Raw genomic sequence first — 23,484 nt, 5'->3', positions numbered from 1 at the left:
ACCAATGAGGCTGGATCAGGCTAGATGGAACATCCCTTAGGCGTAGAACACAAGAGAAGAGAGAGTAAGCTAGAGTGTGTAGTCAGGCTACCCTAATAGTGGTACCAGGGCAACATTTGTCATAAGGCGAGATGAGCATCTTCCTTCAGGTGGCAGATTGCCGAGTCCCTGAAGAAGTTGCATTGACGACATTTGTTGGGCAAACTCACCAAGCGGTTTTGTTTTCCATTGGACTCCAGTACCATTCCCTGTTCTGTTTGGTGCTTATGTGTCATGACGCTGATGTGACCGCGGATGCCCAATCAGATCTTTCTGAGACCTGAAGAAACCCGAAGACCGGTGACAGAGCCTAGGAGTGTGAAGGAGCCACTATGGATTATTATACTGTTTGGACGGACCACTATGGGACATTATACTGTGTGCTCTATGGGACAATATTCTTATAGTTTTCCAGGAATTGGATAAACTCCGAGGGGGTTGTGGCAGGAGTAACAAATAAACACAAAACATACTCACCTGTCACTGGTGCTCTGATGTTGGCCACTGCAGACAATTCAGTCATTTACCTTGCCTCAATTACTGGACAACACCTTTAAGCTGTGCACTGAGGCTGGGTGTATATGTTTGGCTTCTTTCAATCATTGCTCACGGGCGCAGGGACTCAGTGACGTAACTCATTAAGGTGGCTTTAGTGCTGAGTGGTGCGTATGCCTTCAGTGGGAGTGGTAGTCAAGTCTAATTTCCTAACTTCAGGGGGAGACTGCTATTTAAAGAGGACCTTTCATGTCCTCAGGCACATGTGGTTTTATATACCGCTAGAAAGCTAGAATTCAGTGCAATGTTGGCTTTCCCGTTATGTGCCCCGGGGGCAAGAGATACTAGTGCCGTTACCGATGTCTGCCCACTGTCAGAAGGGCATTCCTGATAGTCTAGCTGGGCTGTGAGGAATGCCCTCCTGACAGTACTCGTCCATATCCCTGTACTGTCAGAGGGGGCGTTCCTTACCGTCATGAAGAACGTCCTCCCAGGACTAATCTATGCATGAGTAAAGTCGGGGTGAAGAGGCATTCCTCACAGCTTAGTGTCATGGCTCGGCGGCAAGGAACGCCCACTCTGACAGTACTGGGCTATGGACGAGTATTGTCAGGAGGGACGTACCTCCCAGCCCAGCCATGACGCTAAGCTGTGAGGAACGCTTAGCTGGACTGTCAGGAACGCCCTTCTGACAGTGGTCTGAGATTGTTGTCTTCAGTGGCACCGATATGTCCAGCCCCGGGGCACATAACGGGAAAGCCGACAGTCAGCGTTTTAGTGGTGTATAAAACTACACGTGCCCGAGGACATGGAAAATCCTCTTTAAATTTTTGCTTCCTGCAGCAGAAAAGCCATAACTGGCTCTGTAGGGGACTTTACAACAATATGTGCCCCAGGGGAAACTACTATCACCGACATCCATAGCGCTGGCCCACTTATCACTGGACTAGCCCAGAGGAGTGCCGTAGGTTTGGTGGAGATGAATGCAGCCACTGTGAACCCAACCGTGACCAACTACTACTCCCATCCTCTGCATACTCCTCCAGTGGACTACTGAAATTGAATTCCTATCAAAGTAAATATGCAGCAAGCTATGCATCTAATTAGTTATACTATATTAATATTTGTATAATATATAATAATCATTACTTTATAAGACAGGAGACAGAGTTTGCAGCTGACTGTACCAAACTATTAGTAATAGTGATCCCAGTAATAATGAGAGACTAAGGTTACCTTTTTCGTCCCCAATTTATATAAATAAAATGGGAGGATGTTTTTAGCACATGGCTTAGTATGGTGCAACCCTCTTTGACGTCACCCAATCTCTTTGTGTCTTCATATAGTATGATGCCCCTCAGTGGCCTCCACATACCATAATGCCCCTCAATAGGCCTCATATAGTATGAGTAAATAGTATTATTTAATATCTATAAGGCACAACACTTCCTAGTAAGGCTATGGGTGCATTTTTGAAACCTGCATATGGATTTTTAAAAACTTAATATGTTATTCAAAAATGCATGCAGCTTACAGATTTTTCGGCAAAAATGCACCATGCATCATTATCCTTAAAGAGATTGTCCAGCCTAATTGTTGTCCTCCCAGCATGGTCTGGTCCTGCTGCTCAACTGTTTTCTTTTCCCAGAAGTCCTTGTGGGTGTGATGTGTTGTGGTGGCTTCCACTGGAAGAAAAACAACTGGTCTGCGCTGGGAGACACTGGCGCACCGGGGACAGTCAAGTATGGTTTTTTTTCCACCTCCTCTATCCTGATTGATTGGCAGAAAAAAAAAGCTCCTCTTTGGCACTGTGTTAACACACACTTGAATGCTCTAGACCAGAAAACCTCTAAAACTGTTTTTATAGACGTGTTCACACCTGCTGATGATCAGTTAATCATGGACATTTGATTGGAAACACCTGAATGATACTTACCTTCTTAATACCTATGAAAGCAGTAAAGGTTTACTTTGTTTTTTATAGACTGCTTCTGTATTATAACCTAGTTTTTGTTAAATAAATAATGACATGGTGTAATCTGTCATTTGTTCCTGTCCTGACATTTTATTTACCAGATTGTTTTAAGGACTAGATATTTTTTATTAAGTGCTGACACATAAAACAATAGAAATCAAAGAGAGATTACTTAATAGTTAGCCTTCTTACCTGCCAGAGGTGTAGGAAGCAACAGCAGCAACTAGGCGGCAAACCTGTGCTGGCCTTCATCATGTTCCTCTTTGGATCGTCTTCGACAGCACAAGCGAGAGATAATTCAAGGCTGCGCTGATTAAATTTGGAACGGCCATTAATCTTCAGATGACCCGTCTTATTTCGACCCAGGTTGTCAGAAAAAGGTGAAAGGAGTTTATAAAATAACCACACTTGTATTGCTTTGGCAGGACATGTCTGATCTTATTGGTGTTATAACATGCCTTAAAAAACATAACAGTTCTCTTGCAAAAAATTGTTGAATAAATTAAAAAATGGATTGCTATGGAAGCTAAACCTGACTGATACAAAATAAAGAAAAACATAAATTTATGCCTTGGCCAGTCATAATAACTACAGGTTATCCGAGGAAGTCTACACCAGTTATTAAATTCTCCTAATTATGTATATTAGGCTGAAGCCCCAATGTGCGAAACGCAGCAGCAAAAGAAACACAGCGTTTTACAGTACCTGCAAAGTGAATGGGATTCTGGCTAATCCCATCCAGACATTGCAGAAGAAAATCTGCAGCGGAAAAGTGGTGTTTTGAAAAACGCTGGCATCTTCCCTATAGTTATAATAAGGGCAGAAAGTCCAGAGGAAAACTTGTGAAACCACCACGTTTTTTTTCTGCAGTGTGTTTTTTCTTGCTGCGTTTCACTACTTAGCCTTTTTTTATTATTATTATTTATTTACAAACTATTTTGGGAACGGGGGATTCATTTTTTATCCAGCACATAACCCTACTTTATTGTCAGGTTGTTTGCTATCTGTGGATGATCCATTTCTCATACATGTAAAAATGGATCTATTTATTTATTTTATTATACTTTACAATGTCTCTAGGTCCGTGATTTGTGACTTTCATGGACCCATAGACTAGAATGGAGCTCAATGGTACAGAAAACAAAATAGAGCATCTCTGTTCATTAATGTGTGCGCGAGCAGTCTGGAAATCACGTCTGCTGAAATGGAACGTGCGAATAAGACCTAAGGCTGGGTTTATGCAGAATTGCATGCAGTTTTTGATTATAGTTACTATACCGGTAAACCAAAGGGTTTCAAGTGAATGTCCATTACCATACAGGTGATATACATTAAGCAAAAACACAATATAAACCCAGCAAATGCAACTGCTTCATCACAAGCAACCTTTATCTTTAGCAAATACGTTAAGACTGACGTCAGAGTGGTTAAAGAGGAAGTCCCACAAATAAATAGCAATTTATTCTATTAGCATACACAACATTTTACTTTGTTTCAATTAGACTAGTTTTTAAAAATGCTCCTATGTCTACATATTGGTGTGAGAAACTTGTTATGGAGACCCCTTGTTATACAGACCACCCAATTTGTCCAGTGCCTGTGGTTAACTTGTTCTCCCCCCAGTGACGTACTATTATTTCAGAGGCAAAAAACAGTGCTTGTGAGCTGACATAATATTACATAATGAGGATTGTGCTGTCTCAGAACCTGGATACAAGCAGTGAATATACTGTTCACAGCTGTTTAACTCCCTAGATGCCATAATCACAAATGGTGGCACCTAAGCGGTACCTTAGGATCTGCCCCCCACACCTCATCGGCAGCCCTGGAATAAGATTTCAGGGTGCAGATGCGTTGCCATGGTAATGCGGAGTCCAACTAAGGCCCCCACATCACCCTCCTAAGTATATCTATAGGGCTTTACCACCTAGTGTGTCCAAATTGCTGTTTGGACACAATGATCAAAAAGTCACATATAACCCAAAATGGTTCCATTAGAAACAACAGATATTCCCATAAAAACAAGCCCTCACAAACTCACAATTTTACAAATTATGTCCGAAATCACCTTCCATTTATTTCAATGGGAGACTGATATTTTCCTCTATTTGATATTTTTTTTTAGCTAGCGGAAAAAATAAGCGTTATGCTCAGTCTTCAGGTAGATTCCACCTGCGGAGTCCCTTTGAAATGAATGCGAAGCTGAGGTCATTTCTAGATGGAATCAAATGAACACAAGGGGGCAGTATAATAAGCATAGAAATGACAGCATTTTTTCCTGAAATAAATCCAATTAAAACATGTAATGCTTTGTTGGTGTACACAGTGCAATAAAAAATGATCATGGCATGGCCGCTTCAACTTAGAGGACTTCTATCAGACTATGGCACATGAAATTCTTTCCATATCCTTGAATTCTTGTTCGGTATAGCTGCACCTTAGGCTTCATATGACGCATTACATAACACACTTCAGTCACCCCTACTGTTCAAGTGTGGCTGTCACTAAGCTCTGCTAAAAGATGCCAGACAGTCATTTGTGATCTGTCACTAACAAGGATCAGAGCTGTCTGCTCAGAGATTAGATAAGAACTCAATTACATTATGGGATGTTAGCTGCTTATGCTAAACACCTTTAAGACACAGGATTGAAGCCTACATATGGATAGTAACAGTGATGGCCCCGCACTCAGCACATTTCTGGGAGGGTCTCATGAAATATGGATCATCTTTTCATTAACGCCTCATTAGCATTCCTCTTGCTTAATTAGCAGCACTTATTTGCTATTGATTAGTTCATGGGGCCAGTCCCCTTGTCCATGCTACTGAGGAGATGGCGTTCAATAGCGGCTCTTCCTTAGTCACACCCACAATTAGCAGACTGACCTGTTTACAGTCTGGAAGTAATGAAGTGAGACGCTTATTTGTCAGGAAGCAGTTTATCATCTCCCTTGGGAATGTGACAGAATAACCGCACACCTTACAGTAACTCATCCAGCACATTGCAATTATTGTAGGCCATCTTTTCTGATGCTTTATTATTGTATAAAAATGAAACAATTAGACACATTCAACATCTTCATCAAATAGTTCAGCTCTCGGGGTTAATCCTTCAGACCTTCCAGAGAATCTTCTACAGCTTTAGCTACGAGACGTGTTCATGATTCGCAGCATCTTTCATTTTTTACCAGATCATCACATGCAGTGACAATGTCTTTCACGCTTCAGATCACTACAGGTAGATCTTTTATATGAACGATCGGGCTATGGAGGTCTTTCTTCACATTACCAGGATATGGAACACTGTACACATATTAGGCTGTGATAACATTATACTATTCTGCCCTGTGTACCTCCCGCTTGTCTTTGTTCCCTGTTATTCTATGATTTTTCAATTTGGGGCAGATCAAAAGTAGCTGATTCTCAAAAAATTCACATTCAGCGACATGTCTTGTCTAGCTAGGAGACTATCGACACATGCTTGTGTAAGAGACACACCGAAATCAGATTCTATAATAATATAATATAATAATGATAACACCTTTATTTATATAGTAAGTGCCCACCCTATTCTGCAGCAGTGTACATATCAATATATACCTATTTTCTAGCTCAGGTAGGATTGGTTGATCAGGACAGAGGGTTTTAAAGGTTTAGAAAGAACATGACTACTTTCACTACAACCTGTCTGTAGGCTGTGTTTAGTATTGCAGCTCCACACCATTAAAGTATATATAGCTGAGCTGCAATACCACATACAACCTGCACATGGGTGTGGCACTGCTTCTGGAATAACTGCTTTATATCAACCAATCCTATCTGACCTCAAACTGGTTGCTATATTCCGATTAAATACTATGATTTTCTAATTCTCACAGTGGCCGCCTTAGAATCCAGTCTGAAAAACGGATAGCCGCGGCTGGATGCCAGTGCAGTGCATATAGTGCACCAGCATCTAGTCGCGGCATTACGCTCCGGATTAGACCCAAATGAATGGGCCTAGTCGGGAGGGAGTGTTGCGAGGTGGACGTCCGCGGCATCTTTCTGTCGCTTCTTTCTTCCGCGAGCGGGAACAAACCACTCGCAGAAAAAGGAAATGACAGGCTGCCATTGATTTCAATGGGAGGCGTTTTTTTGAGCCGGATTTTGACGCAGATTTATGCATCAAAACCGGCCCAAAACCCCCCGTGTGAACCCGGCCTTAAAAAAAACATTCATGGCAAAGTTGAACTGTGACTATGACTAATGGAGACCCTAGGTGGTGACATAAGACAAAAGGATTCCTTCTTACATTCTTTCAATCTCTGTGTCACAACTCCTTCCACATTAGACATCAGTATTCTCTGAAGGTAACCATTTATCTCGGTGGAATCCAAAATCTGATTGCTGGTAGCACAATGCTGCGCTGAGGGCTCAGAACCCCCATTTTAGTTATAGCTGGGCCACAGCTATAGATCAGACATTATACAAACACCTATCCTTAGAATAGGGGAGGTTTCCATAGTTAGATTAGATAGCAGAAATAACTGTAGGGGGTGCAGCTTTTGCAAATGCACTTGGGCCCTGGAGTCTAAGGAGATGCCCCATATGAGAAGACCCATACTTTTACAATGGCCTAATGGTTGAGGAGCCGCTTCATGTTATGTCTTCCTGATGGATTATTGAGATTAATAAAGTTACTGCTCTCCAATGTAACTAGACAGATTTTTTTGTTAAATAGGGACCATCACACTGCCATATTATAATATGTAATATATATATATAATATATATATATATAATATAATATAATAGTAATCTGCACTTGGAGCACCCATGACTCCACAGGACTGAGCTGTAGGACACTACTGGCAACCATTAAGGCTCCTGATTTATAACATGAGACAAGCCATTGATGCCAGCACATATTTCCCAGCTTTTCTTTCTTTCTGCCCTCTTTTCAGATTGTTCTTTGTTACACTTATGGGCAAATTCCTTCCTTTCTTACCGAGTTCTTATCAGGTTCTATTCCACACCCTTATGGTTTAGTCTAAGATACTGTCCTTTCAATACATATGCAGTTACATAAGAAATGTTCTTACACGTCTTTGTCAGGTTTCTTCTTTTTAACTTCTCTATGCAATATTGCTTTCACGTCTTATCCAGACAAGATTTTTCTTATTTTCCTTGGTTATCACACACTTCTTTCCCATCTTACTTAGCTGTAAGAAAGCTTTTTTGAAATCGTATTTGGCTTACAAAGTTCTTTCAAATCTTATCCATTTGTGACAATATTCTAAATCTTACCTGGAAGAGAATCCTTGTGTTCTTCGGTTACAAAAGCTAAATAGCGTTTCTTCCCGCTGAGCCAAACAACCTAGCATTAATGCACTTCCTATGCATCTCACCAAGTATGATGTTTTTCCCATGTGTCTTCCCTAGCTATAATTACATTGCCTCTTATCTCACGCGATGCTATCCCCTGAATCTTCCCCTGCTCTGTAAGCTTCTTCCCCTGTGTCTTAACCATTTTTTAATAATATTCACTTATCTCATCAAGCTCTGCTAGTGTTTCTTCCTCCCACCAACTATGACAGTATTACTGCATCTTAAGAAGCTATGGTCGCATTTTCTTACACCTCACCCACACTAACCAGTATTCCCAATGTCTCACATGTCACCCAGTTGCACAAGCTATGATAGCTTTATTCTTTCATTTTACCTTTCTTTGACATGTTTCCAAACTGTTTCATCTCTGACAACAATCTATCATCTGCAAGATATGGTAGCCTTCTCTTAGTACGATAGTTTTTCCTTGGAGCCATCTTCAATACGCTTCCCTCCCACCCCACTCTGTCAAATACTATCTATCTGCATTGGTGTTACGTGGCACCTCACTCCGCTGAGGCTGTTCACTTGTATCCCATCTACCTAATACCATATTTACTGTCGCGCTTCTGTGATGGTGTTTCTTCGTATCTGACAGGAATATAATAGCTTTTACCTGTGGCTTACCAAGATATGAAAATATCATGTTCTATACTTATGACAGGGTACACTTACCTTTGGGCTTCCCAAGCCCATGACTGTTTGTTTTCATGTTATCTAAATATGTGCTAAGCCATATGTGCATGTTTTTAGGCGTTGGAACATGGTAGAATCTTGAGGTCTTCTGCAAAAAGGAGAAAGCAGTTTTTCTTAGTTTGTCAGGGAATACCGAGTCATACCTCCGAAGACTGGAACAGCATAAAGATGGATGAGATACTCACAATGCTCAAGCCTTTACTTCTCTCTGGAAAAAAAGCTTTTCAGGTTTCAAGGTAAAGACAGAAAAAGGCCACAGTGTTTCTAGATCTTACAAACCATTAACAGCAGGCTCATACATCTTCACAATTTTACAGAACATAAAGGAGGTGGCAACCTTTCTTTGTATTGTCACAAGTAGATAAAACTTGTGGAATCATCACCCTTATAATACGGACAAAACCGAACAATAAAATCCTCCCAGCAATCCCAAAAATAGGGTATCTGGTTCTACATATGTGATATAGATAAATGATTGTATCTCCTATACATCCTAAAGGATCTGTCTCACCAAGAATATCATTTCATAATAGCTCAGAATGGTATACAAAAATAAAAAAAAGAATACCCCATCCCTGCCTGATACGGTAAGGTCACAAGTCATTGTATTATGAGCCATTATTGGTGACTAATAGCGGAGGATTGTTGACTATGAAATTCGGTTTTTCTATACCATTTACAGCTATTTCAAGTTATGCAGTGTATTGCTGAGGAAGTAAAATGGAGGAGATTTTAACAAATCTAATCCATCTACAGCATAAAATAAATCTGTACGCAATTGAGGTTGGGGCCTCACGTTGTAAAAAAAAAGCTGCAATTTGAGGATGGCGGAAACACCATGGCAAAAACCGCAACATTTTACAGTACAGGTAATGTGGATGTAATTCTGGCTAATCCCAAACACACACTGCAGGAAAACATCCGCAGCAGAAATGCTGCAATTTAAAAAACATTATCTTTTTTTGTAAATCGCAGCATGTCAATTATACCTATGGAAAAGCTGCCAGTTCTGTATAGGTATAATAGGGACAGAAAGTCCTCAGCGGAAAACTCTGCAGACTTTCTGTGAAAAGTGTTGTGAAAAAAAAAAAAAGTAGTGCGTTTCCGCTGCGGTCTTTTCTGCAACACTTTTTGGCTGCAGCTCGCTATGCCTCAGCCTCAATATCAATTTAGCCAGCAATGCATGGGGTGATATATGTGACAAAATCCATCTGTAAAATATGCAGATTTTGTTGTCAAATTCACTGCAAAGTCTGCAACAAATCTGTGACAGATATTTTAAATTCCTTTGAGGATTTACAGCCCTATGGACATGTTCTTAATGAATAATGCCATGCATATCCACTTTTCTGTTGGAAACAGAATCTCTGATAAAGAATAAGTAAGGAATATGCCATAAAAATAATTTATGTGAAAACCTGTTTAAAGAGGACCTTTCATCAGATTGGGCACAGGCAGTTCTATATACTGCTGGAAAGCTGACAGTGCGCTGAATTCAGCGCACTATCGGCTTTCCTGATCTGTGCCCCGGGTAAAGAGCTATCGGTCCTGTTACCGTAGCGCTTTACAGTCAGAAGGGCGTTTCTGACACTTAGCCATGGACACCCTTCTGCCCAGCAGCACCTATCGCGCTGTACTGTGGAGCGGGGAGGAACGCCCCCTCCCTCTGCTCACACAGCTCGTCCATAGACGAGTATTATCAGGAGCGGGAGGGGGGAGTTACTCCCCGCTCCACAGTACAGCGCGATAGGCGCTGCTGGGCAGAAGGGCGTCCCTGGCTAAGTGTCAGAAACGCCCTTCTGACTGTAAAGCCCTACGGTACTGGGACCGATAGCGCTTTACACCGGGCACAGATCGGGAAAGCCGATAGTGCGCTGAATTCAGCGCACTGTCAGCTTTCCAGCAGTATATAAAACTGCATGTGCCCGATCTGATGAAAGGTCCTCTTTAAGGCTAAGGCCCCACGGGCTGTAATCGGAGCGTTAAAGCGTTGCAGAAAGAACCGCTTTGTGATCGCATTGTGGTTCTTTCCGCAGCGCTTTGAAGAGAAAGTTCATGGAGTTTTCCTACGGGAAAGCTGCCGGCGTTTCCGTAGATATAATTGACATGCTGCGATTTGCAAAGCCGCAACGGCTTTGCAAATCGCAGCGTGTCTGCGCTGCGATTTCTTCTGCAAAGTGGGCATGGGATTCGCAAGAATCCCATCCCCTTTGCTTGCACTGTAAAACGTCGCAATTTTTCCTGCAGCGGAAACGTCACGGGAAAAATCGCTGTGCTTTACAGTTTAGGCAAATTGGGTGGGATTCTAGCGAATCCCATGCCCACTTTGCAGTAAAAAAGGCCAAGCAGACATTCCGCGATTTCCAAAACCGCAGTGGTTTTGGAAATCGTAGCATGCCAATTATATCTATGGAAAATGCTGGCAGTTCCCCCATAGGTATAATTGTAACAGAAAGTCTGCAGAGGAAGACAGAACTTTTTGTTTAAAGCACTGTGGGAAGAACCATGATGCGTTCCCGCCGCGGTTTTTCCAGCAGTGCTTTATTGCTACGTGACGTCCCGTGTGGCCTTAGCTAAGGTCACACGTAGAGAAACACAGCTAAAAAACGCTGCAGAAAAAAACTGAGTACTCAAATTTTTCACTGCTTTACTGCTGTGGTTTTATACACAATGGGGCAGATTTGCCAATAGGGTCTAGTTTTAGACAGTGTAACTCTAGACTAGATAATCTTAAATTGTGACAGATTTATCAAAGTGTCTATTGCAGTTTGATAAATCTGTTGTATTGTTAGATTCAAAAAGAAAACACACAGCGCAACTTACATTTATGTGTATCAAAAAAGCGCCGTCCTATTGAGGTTTCCGATGCACGGACAAAACCCTTTTCGGCTGAAGTTGAAGGAATATCTCAAATTGGGTATTGTTAGACCGTCTATCTTAACTTTACATCACTTACCGTGCTGTGGCCTAAAAGTTCTTGGCACATTGTTTTGTAAACGAAGTTGCAACTCAGGTCACATCCCTTTTATGCACAAATTGAAAAAATGTCTAAAAACTGTTTAAAACACTTGTTAAATGTCATACATGCTAAAGAGTTTTTTGGTGCCAACTACGGCAGAATTCTAGCACATTTTGCTTCAGTGACAGACAAAAATGCTACTTTTCTACAACATGCGGTGCCAGCCTAAGCCCCCATGCACACAACCGTATGAATAGTCAGTGTGCTATCCGTTTTTTTCATTTCTATGGGCCTGTAGAGATAACTATGATTTACACGGTCACGTGTGCGGGCCAACATGCTGGAACAGTTCCTATTCCTGTCTGATTCTGCAACCCTGCTTCTGTGCCTCCTATTCATTGAATGAAAGGGGTCACAGAAGCACGGCAGGTACACGGGCGGCACACGGATAACATGCTTTCATTCATGGCCTCTGGTTAGCACACTTGAATTATTCACTGGTTTCCTTCTGATTTTGCATTTTCACTGCCATCTATTTAAGTCTATGGAGAAAATACGATTTTCGAACGTAAAATCTCATTCACTCTGCTGGAACTGTGAAATGCAACGTTTTTCTATCATGCTTCCACAACAGCAACGCCTTGCAGAAAAAAATGCTGCAGAAAACATAGCATTTTTTTTCTCTTTTTTTTTAAAAAAAACAGCAGCATATTAGTTCTAACTAAAGAAATTCTGCCATTTGTAGATTTATATGGGGAGGAGAAATGCTGAAAATGCAGAAAAGCTGTGAGAAATATAAGCATTTTTGATATATTTTTTTCCACTGTTTTTTTTCTAGGTTAATTTTTCGTAGCTGCATTTTGCTAATGAAAATGTGGTAAATATATAAAATGCTGCATACAGAGACTTTCTGCGTCAATCAGAGAATTTTTTGCATCAGAGAGTGAGTAGTAGTTTGCAGCATGTTCTCGGTATGGCATTGTTTACATTTTACAATTGCAATAGGTTTTGCTATTGGACTTCAAAGACAACATAAACACGAAATGTTCCTTACATGACAAAATAAAAAAAAATAAAATGCTGGTTAAAAAAACACCATAACAAAATTGAAATTCAATAGGGCAGATGTACTGAGCCTGTAGTCTTAATTCACTAAGGAAACTGCCTACTGTAGTTTGGGCCTTGAGGCTCAATCCCTATTTTCTAATCTGACATGTGTCACTTTATGCAAGAATAACTTTATGGCTAAGGCCACATAGGACAGGTCCTCTGTGAGATGTCTACAGCTGACATCCTGCAGCGGCCCAGCCCATGGCAACGAACAGCCAATATCGACTAGTTTTCACAGCGGCTTTGAGTCGCAGTTCCCAGGTGGCTGGTCTGACCTTCAGCCTTAGCATTGCAAAGGTTCAAACCATGGTCACACACGCTGCAGTAATTGACCTGTTGCGTTTTGAAAGCCAGCTGAGCAAAACACTTTGCATTGTGGGTTTTTATAGCAGTGTGTGGATGGGATTTACATCCAATCCATTACATTGCTACATAGCATTTACAGGACTTTTTCTTGTTACACAACATACTTTACATTGGTGATAAATTATGGTTGTTATATTTTGCATTTAATTCTTAAAAAATAGCTGCACATTGCAGTGCTAAACTATTACAGTGATGTGCATTATGATCAGTGCAATGTTTGAGCGTAACCTGAAGCTCCTGGGCCCAAATGCTAAATATGTAATGGAGCCCACACTTACTATGTGCTAAGTATAATGCTAGTGTCTTCTTATGTTGTAAGCCTTTGGGTCCCCTGAGGCTCCAAGGCCTGGTAGCAGATTCTACCTCTTCATCCATATAGTTATGCCCCTGGGTGAAGAGCAGGAAGGAGTAATTCAGCCTGAGATGTGCTAAACTTATTAAGAGGCGCCTTATAACCCCTTCCCGCTCTGCGCCATACTATTATGTCATGTAGAGCAAATAGTTAACGCTCAGCGTCATAGTACCAGAGCTGTGTCTATGGGATGACTTCAACATTATTACACAGCCGAGACTCAGGACCCAGGAAAATACTCCAACTCTGGTGGCTTAACCTCTCAGATGACATGATCAATAGCAATCATGGTATCTGGGTGGTTTGGGGGCAAGATCTTCACCTGGGGCACATAATGGGAAACCAACAGTGGGCCTCCTTCCTCTCCTCCCGCTTTCTCAAACTCAACATGGAGAAAACAGAGTTTATCATCTTCAGCCCATCCTGTATGGCCCCTCCACCTGACCCATTTATCAAAGTTAATGGAACTACAATTACCCCTGTCCCACAGGCCCGATGCCTTGGGGCAACCCTGGACTCTGACCTATCCTTCAAGCCACATATTCAAGCCCTCAACACCTCCTGCCGCCTCCAGCTCAAGAACATCCACCGAATTCGCCCCTTCCTCACCCAGGAAACTACCAAGATGCTCGTCCAGGCCCTAATAATCTCCCGCCTAGACTACTGCAACACCTTACTCCATGGACTCCCAGCTAACACCCTCGCCCCCCTCCAGTCCACCTTAAACTGTGCTGCTCGCTTAATCCACCTCACCCCCCGATCTTCATCGGCTGCTCCCCTCTGCCAGTCCCTCCACTGGCTACCTATAGCCCAGTGAATTGAGTTCAAGCTACTAACGCTAACATACAAAGCCATCCACAACCTGTCCCCTCCATATATCTCTGACCTCATCTCCCGCTACCTGCCCACATGTAACCTCAGATCCTCCAACGACCTCTTACTCCACTCTGCTGTCATCCACTCCTCACACAACCGTCTCCAAGATTTCTCTCGTGCATCCCCCATACTCTGGAACTCCTTACCACGACACATAAGACTGATCCCCACAATCACAGGATTCCAGAAGGCCCTGAAGACTCACCTATTCAGGAAGGCCTACAACCTCCAATAACACTATCACCGCACTGCCATCTGTACAGTCTCCCCCTCTCCTTCTGTCTCTACCCCCTTCCCTCATAGACTGTAAGCCCTCGCGGGCAGGGCCCTCTACCCCGCTGTGCCAGTCTGTCACTGTTAGTATTATATCTACCTGTATATTCTGTGTATTGTATGTAACCCCCAAATGTAAAGCACCATGGAATTAATGGTGCTATATAAATAAATAATAATAATAATATAAAACCGCATGTGCCCCGAGGACATGAAAGGTCCGCTTTAAACAATACACCTTTTGATTTAAAAAAACACACTGTACAAACAAAATAAATTAACCAAACGTGTTAAATATTCCCATGTGCGTATAAGTACTCACTATCCAAAAATATTTGATCTAAATGAAAATTAATATATTTTGGTCATGTCATTTCCCCAAAAAAATAGCAATAAAAAGTGATCAAAAAGTCATACATACCAAAAATTGGTACCAATAAAACTACAACTTGTCCTGCAAAGAAAAAGCCTTTACTTATCTCTGTGAACAGAACAGTAAAAATGTTATAGGCATTTTTAAAAATGAGGTTTTATTAGTGAACGCGGAAAACATAATAAAACCAATATAAATATAGTATTACCGTAATTGTAACGACCCGCTGGACAAAGTTGCCACATCATTTTTAATGCATAGTGAACGCTATAGGAACAAAATGTAAAAAATAATGATAGAATTGTGTTTTGCTCATAAGGACCCCCCCAAAACTTCAATAAAAGCTAATCAAAACATTATATGTATCCAAAATGGTGCCAAATGAAATTACAACTCATCACGCAAAGAATATGCCCTTACTTGGGCCTGGTTCACATCTGCATTTGGTATTCCGTTCGGGGACTCGACAGAAAAATAAAAAAGTTATGAAGTTTGGAAAGTGGACCAGGAAAATATGAAAAAAATTGAAAAGCATTAACATACAAACTACCCTGCGTCATTAAGGGGTAATAAATGTTGTGCATGTCAGAGATATCAATGCACAAGTAACTGAAATCTATGACAACTGGGAATTGGCATTGATTTTAAGTGTTACTTACACCAGTTTTTTGACATATTCAATAGTCCATGAGTTGGGTCACAAAATCCCACCACTCCATGCCCAGCTCCAGCCATTTTATTGCCCAATTAGCAAGAATGGTGAAAAATGGAAAAAAAAACCCACATTTTTTCACTTAAACATGCTGTGTCCTGAAAACTGCCCTTAGTGTAGTGTGTAAGGCTACATGGGACTTCTGTGAGCCCTGGCACACTTTCAGTTTATTTCTGTTCCGGCTCCATCACATAGTGTTCTCTTCTGGTGTTTAAAATGCTTAGAAATTGATTTTAAAATGGCAGCTTTTGTGTATTTTGTATTCCCAGTAAAATTACAATTTCTTATAGCTCTATAGTTTAATGCAATATTAAATAAACAAGGCTCGGCTCAGGTTTTCTTTCAATTAAATCTGCACAGAAAATGCCAGCGTTTTTGAAACCACAGCATTTTTTCTGCGGATTTTTTCAGCAATATGTGAATGGAGTTAGTCAGAATCGCATCCACTTTGCAGGTATTGTAGAATGCAGCATTCTTCGCTGTGATATTTCCACTGCGGCCAAAACGTTGCGTTTTCACAATATCGGGCCCCAGCCTAAGGGTAAGTTCACACGGGTTTTTTAGACCGGATTTTGATGTGGAATCCGCCTCAGAATCCGGCTCCAAAAAACGCCTCCCATTGACTTCAATGGGAGCCTTTCACTTCATTTTTCTGCTAGGATTTTTTTGCCGCTCGTGGATAAAGAAGCGAGCTGCCCTATCTTGACGTGGATTCCGTGGCAGAATCCGCCACAGCGAGACAGTCCCTCCCAACTAGGCCCATTTATTTTTTGGACCCGATTTTGAGGCGGCCTTAGCGTCAAAATTCAGTACAAAAAAACCCTGTGTGAACTTACCCTTTTCTGGGACCCGATATTGTGAAAATGCAGTGTATGACTGTACACTGTTCAAGTCAGATGAAATACGTCACATTTGTGCAAATTCAGATGCAAAAAAAGTGATTAGAGGCCCGTGGTGGCGAAGCTATGGCAACCGTGCCAGAGGGGGCACTCAGAGCCCTCTCAGTGTGCACTTGCTCCATCACCCCAGTCAGGCTCCTCCTCGCTAATGGGGAATCGAGGGCAGTGGCTTACACTGACAGAAGATTGTGACTACTGTTTGGGAGTTACAGTGGAGCATATTATTCTGTGTAGGGGCCACTGTGGCGTATACTGTACTTTTTGGGGCCACTGTGGAGCAGATTGTACTGCGTGGGAGCCACTGTGTTAAGCTTAAATTGCAGTGTTGCGATAAATAACTGGATTTTGGGTTGCAGTTTGGGCATTCTGTCTCTAAAAGGTTCAACATCACTGTTATATGCCAAGTGTTTTAGCAGATACATAAAAGATCATGTGTAAGGGTTATTCTTGAAGAGGATGATGTAAGATCACATGTAGATTTGGGAAGTTTTGAGGATCAGTATAAATGGAAAGCAATCATTTTTGTTTGTGCATTTCCTAAAGCAACATACATACTGTTATTATCACTTACACTCCATAAAACCTCAATGTTTCGTCGCTTTACTTAAATGACTCTAAACAGCATTTTATGAACAAACCTCAAATGCCACAAAACATACAAGACAATAATGTAATTTTTAAAAATAAGATAACTTTTTGGAGTTTTACAGTTTTTCTTTAATTTTTTCCATAATATTGTTATTTATTTTTTTCATAAAAATCACAGGTATTGAAATCAGGAGAAGATACAGAGGTCAAAGTTCAGTTTTAGTCTCTTGGCCTCCCACACTCTCAACACCTCATACTGTACTCAGTAAATTTACCAATTCTTTCTTTTTTTATTATATTCTCTCAACTCAGCCTAGCCTCACGAAGGCCATATCAACAAATGTATTGTTGGTATGACCGGGGGGCATTTCTTGAAATCTGGGGAAGTTTTGGGGATCAAATTCACAAGGTTAAAAGTGCAAAGGTCATTCCCCAAACATACAAAGTCCATGGATCGAAAACAACAGGATAAGGAATCCCTGTTATCATTGCTTTCCTTAAAAAAGTCATGTTGGTTGTATTTAAACAGCTGCGTTAGAGAAGGTAGGATGAGAAAAGGCTTCGTGCATTCCACTAACTGCCCATATAACCCCATCCCTCTCCTTCCCCAGGGGTCAACCTGTATCAGATCATCTTCATATTAAACTTGCGAGGAGCATCTGCAGAGGAGAGTCCAGCATCAGACTTTCGTGGCACATACTCAATCTCAATGTTGTGTTTGGTATTTCCTTTACCCCTGCTCCAAAGAAAAAGAAGGACCAAGCAGAACAAAACCACCCCCAAGAAGGATATAAAGCCCATTGTGGTTGCAATGATTAAAGTCTTAATATCAAATGGGAATGGAACACTTGCACGAGTGCTATTGACATCACTTTCATTCGGCTGGTTTGAGATGAAGGCAAAGGTCTTGTTGGGTTGGTGAGGCCAATCTGGAGAATAACTGCGTACATGGAGATGAGCTAATGAAGTATCATTGCCACCAGCATTACTTGCCACACAGTGGTAAGTCCCATTATCTTGTATCTGGGCATAACGTACCTCCAATGTTCCATCTGGAAATACAGTCAGACGCCCATTGCTTTTGCTGGTGACGAAAGTCTTTCTTGGGGATTGCCACAGTATGGTTGGTGGTGGATCACCGTCAGCCCGGCAGAAAAAGTGAACAGTATGACCTTCATCTACATGTACCACTTGTGGACTTCGATCCTGGATTCGTGCACGGCGACAAGTGAAGTAATTAGGCTGCAGAACATCTGGAAAATCTTTGAACTCCTTTCCCTGTACATACTCTGGACTGGAGCAAGAAGGCTGCTGTCGATTGAAGTTGAGGCGCCAACGTCGCCGGAAGATCCATAATAGTCGACAGTCACAAGCCAGTGGGTTGCGGTCTAAAATTAGGGTCTCCAGATTACCCACAGAATGGAAGGAAGATTCCTCCAGTGTACTGAGAAGATTGGAGGAGACATTCAGTACTCGCAAATGGTTAAGACCTCGGAAGGCATAGGGTTCCACCACAGTCAGTTGTCCACCTACCAGATGAAACTCCTGTAGTCTAAGCAACTCATGCAACATAGATCCCTCCACAGATGTGATGGGGTTATATGAAAGATTAAGAAATCGAAGATAAACAAGATGTCTGATTGCCACATACGGTATACTGCTCAAATTGCAATGAGTAACAGACAGAGAAGTTAAATTCAACCCATAGAGGCTATTGGATGTCATTGTGTCCAAATATGGCCAATGTGCAACCTCTAGGTTTTTCAGCCGAAACAACCTTTTGAAAGAATAGTCACGAATGACATTGATATTGAGGTACCTTAGCCTTAGAGAGATGAGACCATGAAGGTGGGACAAAGCCTCTGTGGGCACCAATGTAAGGTTGCATTTTTCCAGTGTCAGCTCTTCCAGACTGTTGAGTCCACGGAAGGCACGGTGAGAGATGTATACCAAATCATTATCTCCAACTTCAAGAGATTTGAGATTATACAGGTCCTGGAACATGTCATCCAGAAGAATAACAATTTTGTTCTCACTAATGTCAAGTTGTGTAAGGTTACTAAGTCCTGTGAAAACACCTAGTGGAATGAGTTTTAGACGATTATTTCGCAGCCCTAGGAAACGTAGATTGAAAAGACCATTGAAGGCGCCAGGTTCAATGATGGACACAATGTTCTCATTAAGTTCCAACTCCTCCAAATAAGGAAAGGCAGAAAATTCGTCCTGGTTAAGTGTCTTGATCCGATTTTTGCTTAGGTCCAGTAGCCGTGTGTCAGTGGGGATGCCTTCAGGAACGTTAAGATGCCGCTTACGATGGCAGAGAACTGAGCGATCCTGAGCAGAGCAATCACAGCGTTGGGGGCAACCTGAGGCAGAGCCAGACAGGTAGGAGCCCACTACAAGCAAGAGGATGGGACACAGGCAGGGTGGCAGCGGGAGAATCATACTGGACCTTGGACTCACCTAGAAAGAAAAAGACATATTTTATAATACTCACATTAAAAAGTTATATTCAACAATCTTGTTATAAAAGCAAGCTTACTGCTCCCAATAAATCACTGGTCTCAAACATATTGCGTTTACCCTTTGAAATGTTAATTCATTTATTATTGACACCCACATTGTAGAGAATGGCCCAAATTTATTATGCCTTGTAAAAAAAAATCCAGCAAATCCTGGAAACTGCACTAGGTGTAAGATAATCTTCATTGGTGCAATACAGGCCATGCTGGTGGTGATACTTTGATAATGGTGCATGTCAGTAAAGCTAAGAATATACAATCCTTTGATAATGGCCGATAACCAAGAACAACAGTGAGTGAATGCAGCAATGTTTGTGACTAAATACTATATTTCATAAGGACCTTCTTCTTGGTCCTGCTCACTGTATGAGGACCCAGCTTTGCCTCGGGGTGTGTCACCTGTGCGGTTAGTCTCTCTCTCTATATACATATATATGTGTGTATGTAGAAATGTTAACATGCAAATGCACTGCCTGTGTCTCAATAGCTGATGACTGCTTGGGCATTATCAAAAGATGCAATGTATTGAAGCATCATTTAGTAATTTGTAGACATGATGAAGAATTAATGCTATTTCATTCCCAACAGAAGAAAAAAGTTATAAAATCAATCATAAGAATCAATAATAATAAACTAGATCCAGTATTAGTCCAGGATTAGACGTTCATGGTAAATACTTAGTGTTTTGTATATAAAGAATATTGTAGTCAACATCAAATGGGAAAGGGACGCTTTGTAGAGGTAATGATAAATTCCCCCGAATGTGTCCACATAAAGTATCATTGCCACCAGTGTTACCTGCGATACGCTCCATTGTCTTTTATCTGGGCACAACATGAACTATAGTCAGATGCCCCATGTTTTTGCTGGCGATGAAGTCTTTTGTGAGGACAGATTAGTTGGTGATGGATCATCAGAAATTACATAAACTACCAAATACATGTAAAGCTGCAGATATCTGAGATTATTCGAACAGGTAGGAGTAGGTCACAGCACAGGTTCATAATTGTGTGTGAATAAAGGCTGAAACATTATATACGATGTAAGGAGGACACGATCTAAGCTGTTTACACATTAATCTACTTGCGGGGACTCTGCTGGTTGGCAGGTGCATCTAAGTACAACATGTGTGGGCACTAAAACGCAGCTTTCAACTCTAAAGCTTTCTATCGCTGTCGCTGTTAGGTGATGGTCATGTTCTTTCACTAAGCATTTATGTTTTATCCCTGCCTACCATGTACTGTTATTATCTAGGGCTTTCTTGTATAGACATTTTTATAATAAATATATATATATATATATATATATATATATATATATATATATATATATATATAAACTATGTGGCCATGTTGACCACTGATGCTAGAAAACACAAAGAAAATAATCCCCAAAGAGGACAATGCAGCATAGTCCTATGTTTAGTTGCGTAATATCGTGTCCAGCAATACGTGAAATAAACAAGTAAAACATAGACACTAGCTCCTAGAAGCGGAAATGTATAAAACAGCACATACAACGTACAGCATTAGATGCCTGTGGTAGGAGAGAGCTGCAGCGTGGCCGCCAGGAACCCTCTCTAAGCGTTTTGCTCCACCTTTTCTGCACATTAGAGATGTAAACAAAGACATAGCCCCCACCTCCTCTGCTATTCCATTGCAGACAGGGCAATTAGACGATTAACGATAATTACAGACAAGGAACTTTAGTCTGGGAAAAGGGAGGATGAATTAACACATGATGTGACGGTAAGCACAGTGTTTGTGCTATAGAGAATGCGAACACTCGCAGCTATATCTAGTATGATACTTAAATATCTCAGCACGTTCCAGTTATAACACATATAGTGATCTCTCAACCTTCTATTCGCTATACACATTTATCCCGAATATAACAGTACATTATATAATCTTATCCACAATGCAATGCAATGCACTAGAAACACTAAATGTTTCCAATACTGGGATTTTTTTAGCACCATTATTATTATTATTTTTTTTTTATTAACGACCTAACCGGACACATTTTCAGCTTTTTTCATATGTGTGGTTTTGAGGGATATAACATTTTTATCATTTGGGTATTCTACTAATTTTTGTGTCTTTTTTTCAGTGACAAATAGGGCTTTATTTTTATGTTGGCTTTATTTTTGCATGTTATTAAAAAAAAATTATATCAGGGAAAATATAAAGAAAAGAGGGAAAATGTGCCTGTTTCTCACTTTTCACTCTTTTTTTTTTTTTTTTTTTTTACTTAATAGCACAAAGTGTCTTTTTAAAATAGTTTCTCCTCTCCGTTATGGTAATTATAATTTTGTGTTGTTTCGGGGGTGAGGCTAGAACCTGTGATGAGGGCAAGGTATTGGCATATTATTTATTTATTCTAATTATTTATTTTTACTTTTATATTTATTTATTTTTTACATTGTGTTCCCAGAAGATCATAATAGACCTTTGGGGGAATCTGAACACTTCTTTTTTTGGTGGAGGAGGCTGATTTCCAGTGTAACTGTGACTAATACCCACAGCCCCAGTTACAGGAGGAATGCTGCCTCCTGCCCATGATTGTCTGAGCTGATCTGGGTCCTCTAGGACCCAGCAGCTCTAATAGCCTCTGATTCCTGCAGATCATATGACCGCCAGGTCAGAGGGGAGCCGCATCATTATGGCTCCCACAGATGGGTATACAGCGCTCATTGATCACTATGTACACAGAGATTGGGAAGGAAGTGACGTCAATAAACATTCCCTGTCTACTCTATGGGAACTCCGGCTGTAGGTACAGCCAGCTCCCCACTTCTGAAGCTGCACGATTTAGTGCAGCTGCTTAAACCTGCAAGGATGTACTGGTACGTCCTTGAACAACAAGAGAGGGACCAACCAGACTTACAGTGGGGCAAAAAAGTATTTAGTCAGTTACCAATAGTGCAAGTTCCAACACTTAAAAAGATGAGAGGCGTTTGTAATTTACATCATAGGAAGACCTCAACTATGAGAGACAAAATGAGAAAACAAATCCAGAAAATCACATTGTCTGATTTTGTAAGAATTTATTTGCAAATTATGGTGGAAAATAAGTATTTGGTCAGTAACAAAATTTCATCTCAATACTTTGTTATATATCCTTTGTTGGCAATGACAGAGGTCAAACGTTTTCTGTAAGTCTTCACAAGGTTGGCACACACTGTTGTTGGTATGTTGGCCCATTCCTCCATGCAGATCTCCTCTAGAGCAGTGATGTTTTGGGGCTGTCGCTTGGCAACACTGAGTTTCAACTCCCTCCAAAGGTTTTCTATAGGGTTGAGATCTGGAGACTGGCTAGGCCACTCCAGGACCTTGAAATGCTTCTTACAAAGCCACTCCTTCGTTGTCCTGGCGGTGTGCTTTGGATCATTGTCATGTTGAGAGACCCAGCCACATTTCATCTTCAATGCCCTTGCTGATGGAAGGAGGTTTGCACTCAAAATCTCACGATACATGGCCCCATTCATTCTTTCATGTACCCGGATCAGTCGTCCTGGCCCCTTTGCAGAGAAAGCCCCAAAGCATGATGTTTCCACCCCCATGCTTTACAGTAGGTATGGTGTTTGATGGATACAACTCAGTATTCTTTTTCCTCCATACACGAAAAGTTGTGTTTCTACCAAACAGTTCCATTTTGGTTTCATCAGACCATAGGACATTCTCCCAATACTCTTCTGGATCATCCAAATGCTCTCTAGCAAACTTCAGACGGGCCCGGACATGTACTGGCTTAAGCAGTGGGACACGTCTGGCACTGCAGGATCTGAGTCCCTGACGGCGTAGTGTGTTACTGATGGTAGGCTTTGTTACATTGGTCCCAGCTCTCTGCAGTTCATTCACTAGGTCCCCCCGCGTGGTTCT

At 41.3% G+C, this 23,484-nt stretch overlaps 1 protein-coding gene across 2 annotated transcripts in view; it reads right to left on the bottom strand.

Annotated features, from left to right (window-relative positions):
- Positions 1–17,183: 17,183 nt before the first annotated feature.
- LINGO1 (leucine rich repeat and Ig domain containing 1) overlaps positions 17,184–23,484 on the bottom strand; it is a 245,330-nt gene continuing 239,029 nt past the window's right edge. For both annotated transcript variants that reach the window (XM_075273688.1, XM_075273686.1), the window contains one exon: positions 17,184–19,541. In XM_075273688.1, coding sequence (XP_075129789.1) covers positions 17,703–19,523 — 1,821 coding nt within the window. In that variant the 5' untranslated portion in view covers positions 19,524–19,541 and the 3' untranslated portion in view covers positions 17,184–17,702. The remainder of the gene's footprint in view (positions 19,542–23,484) is intronic.

Source organism: Leptodactylus fuscus, chromosome 5, assembly GCF_031893055.1.
Source record: "Leptodactylus fuscus isolate aLepFus1 chromosome 5, aLepFus1.hap2, whole genome shotgun sequence".
Classification (NCBI taxonomy): domain Eukaryota; kingdom Metazoa; phylum Chordata; class Amphibia; order Anura; family Leptodactylidae; genus Leptodactylus; species Leptodactylus fuscus.
This window is presented reverse-complemented; position numbering and strand designations above follow the sequence as displayed.